Source organism: Sinocyclocheilus anshuiensis, unplaced genomic scaffold (assembly GCF_001515605.1).
Source record: "Sinocyclocheilus anshuiensis isolate Anshui unplaced genomic scaffold, SAMN03320099.WGS_v1.1 scaffold84, whole genome shotgun sequence".
Lineage (NCBI taxonomy): Eukaryota > Metazoa > Chordata > Actinopteri > Cypriniformes > Cyprinidae > Sinocyclocheilus > Sinocyclocheilus anshuiensis.
In genome coordinates, this window is record NW_015557076.1 from 71087 (window position 1) to 79477 (window position 8391).

At 33.3% G+C, this 8391-nt stretch overlaps 2 protein-coding genes across 3 annotated transcripts in view; both read right to left on the reverse strand.

Annotated features, from left to right (window-relative positions):
- The window catches only part of LOC107676766 (neuronal acetylcholine receptor subunit alpha-9-II), a 5179-nt gene extending 4175 nt beyond the window's left edge, over positions 1–1004 (reverse strand). Inside the window, exon 1 of the mRNA XM_016471448.1 lies at positions 909–1004. Within this exon, the coding sequence (XP_016326934.1) occupies positions 909–1004 (96 nt within the window). The remainder of the gene's footprint in view (positions 1–908) is intronic.
- A 3477-nt stretch (positions 1005–4481) lies between these two features.
- Positions 4482–8391, reverse strand: part of LOC107676795 (ubiquitin-conjugating enzyme E2 K-like) — a 13762-nt gene continuing 9852 nt past the window's right edge. For both annotated transcript variants that reach the window (XM_016471479.1, XM_016471478.1), the window contains 2 exons: positions 6748–6876; positions 4482–4861 (listed from right to left, as the gene is read on the reverse strand). In XM_016471479.1, the coding sequence (XP_016326965.1) occupies positions 4787–4861; positions 6748–6876 (204 nt within the window). In that variant the 3' untranslated portion in view covers positions 4482–4786. The remainder of the gene's footprint in view (positions 4862–6747; positions 6877–8391) is intronic.

Genomic DNA, 8391 nt, shown 5'->3' on the forward strand with positions numbered 1-8391 from the left:
AAATTCACATGAAAAATTAAACTACTACATGTGTTAAATTATTTGCCATGTGACCTTAAAATAAAGATCTGACCATGGCCTTCAGGTGCTTGCCAACTAGCTGCCAATTAACTCTGAATTGATAAAAATGAAGATAAATGGATTATTCCGGAATTAAAACTCTTAAATGCTGCCTTCTGTAATTATTACATAATTTTTAGTTTTTTACTTTTAAAGTAGAAATGTGAAGTAGACTATTTTGTTAAAATAGTTTTTATTTGGAATTTCAGCACAGGATCATTTTTGTAATTACATTTTAAAAAAATGCAAACATAAAACTTACATTATAACAAAAATGCATGAAACCAAGATTCTCATAAAAGTGGTAATAATCGCACAGAAACAGTAAAACAAAGAAATAGAGAGATAAATAAATAAACCAGACAATGAAGTAGAATTTTACTTTTCACTTTTTCAAATAATTTTATTATATAAGACCAAATATAAAGAAATTCTGGCTAATTTAACATTTGAACACTTAAAAATTAGAACAAATTCAAGAGAATAAAAAGTGCAAATTTGTCACTCTTTCTTTCTCTACATCCACACATTTCACACACACACACACACACACACACATTCATGAATTTATCGGTTTATGTTGTCACCCCTAGTGACAGAAATGTGTGTGTGCGCATACATGCATGTGTGTGTGTTACACTGAGTTAGCAGTAGAAGAACCAGCCATGACATCATCCGTGTGATATATCCATCGTCTCTCTCTCACTCTCTCTTTTTGTCTCTGTGTCTCTTGTCGGCATCTAATATCAACAGCAGTCTGAGTGTCTCTGCTCAACTGACCTTTAGTAACAACATATAACGCCACTGACATAGAGTGTGTGTGTGTGTGTGTGTGTGCGTGAACTGACCATGTCTTTGATCTGAGACAGCGTGACCTGCAGGGTGACGTTGAGGGATTTGTCCGTGTCGTCCACCGGTCGCAGAGCACTGGAGTAATTCTCCATCAGATCATTCAAGAGCTTGTGTGCGAATCGACCCTGAGCGCAATGAGCTGCTGAACACACACACACACACACACACACACACACACGCACACATTAGACATCCCTCCAGATGATCAGAACATGCATTTAAAAATATATAAAAAATTGGCCAAAAATATATTTGGCAAAATATGGTTCAAAATCTACCAATATATTTTATATTATAATATATAACACATTTGAATACAATTCAGCAAATAACATACTTTATAATGTTCCAAAAAATACAATATTACATATAATATTAATATATAAATACATATAACACTGATATACAAAATTAAACATTATTATTATGAATCTAGTTTTGATCTCTATTCCATCCACATTTGCATTTAGCCTAAACTTTAAGATTGAAAATGAATTTTCTTGCCCCTGAAATACATTTTGAAAAATATATATTTTTTAACTAAATACATGTTCCATTTCAAAACTATATTTCATTGCGCTTCACTGTTTACAACCTATATTTAGCGTAAATGTGAGAACGTTCTGGGGCGAGGTTCTATAACAAACCTTCTTCCAGCAACATTAACAGAACATTCATTCAAAGTTATCTGGTCTTTAATAATGCTCTTAAAACACTATCACAAAAACATTGTTTCATAGATTGTTCATAGTTGGACGTTTGTCTAATGTTTTTTAAATGTTACTACTTTTTACAGAACGTTCAGAAAACATTCAAAAGTAGCATCCCCATACAAATGACACAATGGAATGTTCATTTAACGTTCGCATAAACAAAAAACATTTCGAACGTTCAGAAAACGTTTAGAGAACGTTATTAGAACGTATTTTTGTTAGCTGGCAACAACCTATTGCTTAATTATCTACCACATTGGTTAATCATAACCAAACCAGCCTGGAATTAAAATTAATGTATAATCTGGTAAGAATAGCCTATAAACATGAATGTGAATGTCTCACCTTCAACCAGCAACAACGCAGAGAAGAAGAGCATCTCCATCCAGCGCCGCGTCCTCTCCATCACCCCGATCGCAGCTCATCCGCCTCATGCAGGACAGAGAGGATCTTCATCCAATGCACCGATAATCCCGCTCAGTTCTGGCCCGTTACGCGCAGGCGTTCCGGACACTGGAGCTGCGGGTGTCGCGTTGCGCGCCGGGTAACCAGACGCGCCGCTATTCAGCTGTCAATCATGCACGCAACAGGTGGGCGCGCGGACAGGTAACGGAGCTGATGCGGGGATGGAGACGGAAATGACACCTTTATCATTACAGTGTCCTGAACTGACACGGGAGCGAAATGCAATCTGGGTCATTAGTCTCGTGCGCTTTTGGCACCGGGTTGAGTTTTAGATGTGAAAAGCGCGTTAGTCCCGCCGTGAGATCTGGATGAGGGTCACACGATCAGGGGACGGAGTTTATCCGTCCTTTCATCGCCAAGATACGCATCGAGCCAACAGAAACACGACAAAACGGACGGAAACCCGAGAGGCGTGATCAGTCTGGACTGGAACCAGAGGACAGGAGCGGACCAGAGCAGCACAAACACACACTACCATGCTGCCATCTGTGAAAAGAGAGGGTAATACTGTGGTGCTTGGTGCTGAATGATGCCAAATATAAATACGTCACTTAAAATTGCTTCACGACGGTAATCAGTCAATCCATATTTACATACATACATAAATACCCCAAGATATTATCACTGTGGTACCATATCTGAAAATATCATAGTACATGTAAAGTGGCGTCCAATAAAACTGTATGCACCTTTCTAGTAAATAATGTAAAAAATTGTTTAGCCTTCATATCATTATTAGCTTACTCACCGACACATAAAATACTAATTTTAATGCTACACTCTAAAAAATGCTGGGTTAAATACAACCCAGTGCCTACTCACCGACACATAAAATACTAATTTTAATGCTACACTCTAAAAAATGCTGGGTTAAATACAACCCAGTGCTGGGTAAAATAGGGACAAACCCAGCAATTGGGCTGTTTTGACCCAGCGGTTTGGTTACTACCCAGAAGGTTGGGTCAAACATTTAACCCAACCACTGGGTCAAAACAGCCCAATTGCTGGGTTTGTCCCTATTTTACCCAGCACTGGCTCGTATTTAACCCAGCATTTTTTAGAGTGTATATATATATATATAAAACGCATTTTAATGATTAATACACATACACATACACACACACACATTCATACAGTTTTTGGTCAAATTTGACAGTAAATTTCAGAACACAAACAACCATTTTTACATTACTGAAAAAAAAATAATTTTAATGGTAAAAGACAAAATGCTACCGCAAAAAAAAAGAAAATAATAATAATAAAAAAGTTAATTAGTTAACTGCAATGTGTTACTTTGTGAAAATTACTAGGCATTTCTGAGTGAAAACTGTTTAAAAATATTTTTCACTGTATGGTGAAAAAATTATTAATATAATATTATTAACATTATATTAGTTAATATACATTATATATTTTTTACTGTAAATTTCAGCCCTCCCTACCTCTCTTTTTTTTTAAATAAATGTAATAGATTCTTTTATTGGTTACTTTTAACTTGGGATACTGATTCATATAATTTCACATTCATAACCATCTGAAAAAAAAAAAACCAATACTTAAGACATTAGGCATAACCAAAACCAGTTCAACTTTCACTCTAATTATAATGTACTGTAATGCAACTTATAAAGTGTTACTGCTCTTATAGTTACATTTTTGCATATTTTTATCCATTGCACTGTAGCTTCTTCTTAAGATACAAACTCAGAATTATAAGATGTAAACTCAGAATTATGAGACAAACTTAGATTTATGAGACAAATTCAGAATTATGAGACAAACTCAAAATTATGAGACAAACTCAGAACTGCAAAATAAAAACTCAGAATTCAGAGGGAAAAAAGTCAAAATTGTGAGAAATAAACTAGGAATTCTGAGACTAATTCAGAAATTATGAGATAGAAACTCAGAATTACAAGATATAAATTAAATTCAGAGAAAAAGTCAGAATTGTGAGATATAAACTAGGAATTCTGCGATACAAATTCAGAAATATGAGACATAAACTAAGAATTATGAGATAGAAATTCAGAATTATGAGACAAACTCAGAATTCAGAGGGAAAAAAGTCAGAATTGTGAGATATAAACTAGGAACTCTGGGACACAAATTCAGAAATTATGAGACATAAACTAAGAATTATGAGATAGAAATTCAGAATTATGAGACAAACTCAGAATTCAGAGGGAAAAAAGTCAGAATTGTGAGATATAAACTAGGAACTCTGGGACACAAATTCAGAAATTATGAGATACAAACTCCGACTTATGAGATAGAAACTCAGAATTACGAGATATAAATTCAGAGAAAAACTCAGAATTGTGAGATATAAATTACAAGAGAAAAAAATTCTGCAAGAAAAAGTCCGAATTTATTATTATTATTTTTAAATTTCATGGCAGAAACAAGCTTCCACACCATTCTGCATTATACAAGGAAAGCCAGTTCCTTTGTACACAGAAAGAGCAGCGTGAACATTCAGCTAAACGTCTCCTGCTGAAGAAATGAAGTCAGACAAGTTTAGAACATAAAGATGACGGCGTTCTCAGTATGGGATGAACTAATCCAAACGGAGGAATGGCAAAAGATGGATAAAGAAAGAGAGCGAGACAGAAAGATGAAGGTAGTGTGGACTGAGGAGATGATTTGGGGGTGGGATTGGGTCAGATAAGGTGCTTTGGCCCCTCAGATTGGACTCAGTTGCTAAGCAACAGTTCTGTCGCCGTCTCCACGTCCCAGGATTTCGACGACAACGCCACTATTACTGCGTTCTGAGGAGAAGAAAAGATCCAGACGTCAGTGATTCTGAGGGAGGAAACATCACATCACAATCACAGGCTGCGTCACATTTACTTTCCCTCATAATAATAGTGTGCAAAATTACATTAGAGCATCCTGAAGCACAGCACACACTTTCTGGTCAAATCTTTCACACAGAAGTGCAACAGAAAGACGAGTCTGTGATGATTCTCCTTCAACTTGGAGAAAGACTGCAAGAAATGTGATGCACACCAATGTATGGAAGCTTGTTTCTGCCAAAAAACGTAACTGCAACTTTTTATCTCACAATTCTGACTTTTTTCTTGCAATTCTGAGCTTATTTCTGTTTATTAGAATTGTGTGATACAAACACAGAATTGGGAGATATACATTTGCAATTCTGAGAAAACAAATAATTGTGAGCTATAAACTCAGAATTATGAAATAAAAAAATAAAATAAAAACAATTGAATAAAAACTTTTTATCTGACGATTCTTACATTTTTCTCAGACCTGCGAGTTTATATCTTACAATTTATAGCTCACAATTCAGACTTTTTCTGTAATTCTGTGTCTATATCTTGCAATTTTGAGATATACAGTCAGAATTGTAATATATAAACTAGAGATGAAACAAAATAAAAATTTTGGGCCGAAACATTCAGGATGCACTTGGCTGAAAACTGAAAATAAAACGTATTATTTTTCTCAGAAAAGTGCATTGCACATTCACTATATTAACACTGAATAAACATGTCAAAAATAAATAAATACATAAACAAATAAATACATACATACATAAAGTATCATATTCCATTTAATTTGTTTGTAGAATTGTTTTAATATTAAATATTTTAATGAATTTAAAATTAAATTAAACTGTCTAATATTAATACAATTAAAACCCAAGCACCAAAATAAAAAATATATCTAATAATCAATTAATTAATCAAATTTATTTAATCAGCACTCAAATAAAACATTTTAATTGCACAGTTTTTATTGCAACTTTTTAATAACAGAATCATGTTTCTACTCCAGTTTTTTTATATAAATTAGAGATTCAATAAATTAAAATTTTGGGCCGAAACCGAACATTCAGGATGCACTTAGCCAAAAACTAAAACAGATTTTTTTTTTTTAAACTTGCTAATTTTTCTCAGAAAAGTGCATTGCACATCCACTATATTAACACTGTATAAACATGTCAAAAATAAATAAATGAATAAATAAATACATACATAAAATATCCTATTCCACTAAAAAAAATATTAAATTTTTGTTTTGTATAATTGTATTAATATTAGACATTAATGAATTTAAAATTAAATTAAAATGTCTAATATTAATACAATGAAAACCCAAGCACCAAAATTAAAAATGTATTTAATGATCAATTAATTAATCAAATGTATTTAATCAGCACCCAAATCAAACGGAGTTAAACATTTTAATTGCACAGTTTTTATAACAACTTTTGAACAACAGAATCATGTTTCTACTCCAGTTTGTTGGTGAACTATAAACTTTTAAACGATGGCTGTAATAATTTGATTTCAAGACAAAGATACATTAAATAATGAAGACAACACTAACAGGTTAAGTACAAATATACTGAACACGTAATATAGTGTGTATATTCATCAAAATGCTGCTCTAGTTATTTCTTCTAGCTAAATAACGAGATATGGTCACTGAATGTCTTTCCTGAGGCAAATATAACGTTAAGTTACAGAAATCAAAAATTGCTGTTCTGAACGAACATTTTTGGTAGCCGAAATTTTGGTGCATCCTTAATATAAACTCAGAATTGTGAGATAAAAAGTCACAATTACCATATTTTTAAAAAACGAGCTTCCATACAAATGCAATGTAAATTTGCGTGTATATTACTCACTTTATCAAAGCCCATCGCGCAGAGTTTGTCTATTTTGTGAGTGTAGTCTGGGCTGGAGACGGGAGCTCCTGCGTAAACATGTGACCAGAGTCCAGCCGTCTGTTTGAACATCTCTGGGTTCTGTTTATACTGCCAGACAGGAAGTAAAGAACGGTAAAAGAGGAAGTGACCACAACAGACTCAAAACATGCTATTAACATTAGCTAGCAATTATGTGTATAGTTGCTACCTCTTTTTCTAGCAGATAACTTTCTGAATTGTGTTTGCGCTTTTCACATGTGAAACTTTAGGCTACATGTTTTTGAAAGAAGTCTCTTCTGCTCACCAGAGCTGCATTTATTTGATCAAAAACACAGTAAAAATTGTGAAATATTATTAAAATTCAAAACAGCTGTTTTCTATGTGAATATCTGTTAAACTGTAATTTATTTCTGTGATGCGCAGCTGTATTTTCAGCATCATTACTCCAGTCTTCAGTGTCACATGATCTTCAGAAATCATAATAATATGCTGATCTGCTGCTCAACAAACAGTTCTGATTATTATCAGTGTTGAAAACAGTCGTGCTGAACAATATTTTATTGGAAACCGTGATGCATTTTATTTTTCAGGATTCACAGATGAACAGAAAGTTCAAAAGAACAGCATTTATTTGAAGTAGAAATCTTTTCTAACATTATTAAAGACTTTACTGTCACTTTTGATCAATTTAATGTGTGCTTGCTTAATATTAATTCAAAATAAATAAATAAAATAAATAAATACTAACCCCAAACTTTTCGAACAGTGGTGTACATTTACATTACATTATTGCACTGTTTTTTTTGTTTTTTTTTAATTAAAATCAAAATTCATCAACAGTAGATCAGCACAGCATTTCTACTCTGAAACGTGCAGCACTCACATTTATTTAATTAAATCATTGCTTTTGAAGTTTAATAATTACATTATAATGTACCGTGAATTTAAGACCTGATAATTAAGGCCTGGTTTCACAGACAGGGCTCAGATTAAGCCATAGTTCAATTAGGACACTTAAGTAGCTTTTATAAACGTGCCTCAGAAAAGCACACTACTGCTGTGCATCTTGAGACAAAACAGTGGCACTGACATATGAGACCCTGGAGCACAAAACCCGTCATAAGAGTCAATTTTGCGAAATTGAGATGTATGCATCATCTGAAAGCTGAATAAATCATCTTTCCATTGATGTATGGTTTGTTATGATAGGACAATATTTGGCCGAGATACAACTATTTGAAAATCTGGAATCTGAGGGAGCAGAAAAATCAAAATATTGAGAAAATCGTCTTTAAAGTTGTCCAAATGAAGTTCTTAGCAATGCATATTACTAATCAAAAATTCAGTTTTTATATATTTACTGTAGGAAACTTACAAAATATCTTCACGTAACATGATCTTTACTTAATATCCTAATACTGAGACTAGGGTTAAAGGGGTCATAGGATGCCCATTTTCTACAAGTTGATATGGTTCTTTAGGGTCTTAATGAAAAGTCTGTAACATAGTTTAGTTAAAATTTCTCAATGGTAGTGTAAAAAACACCTTTTTTACCCTGTCAAAAACAGCTCTTTTCAGATCAAGCCGTTTTTGTAGCATTTTCCTTTAAATGTTAATGAGCTC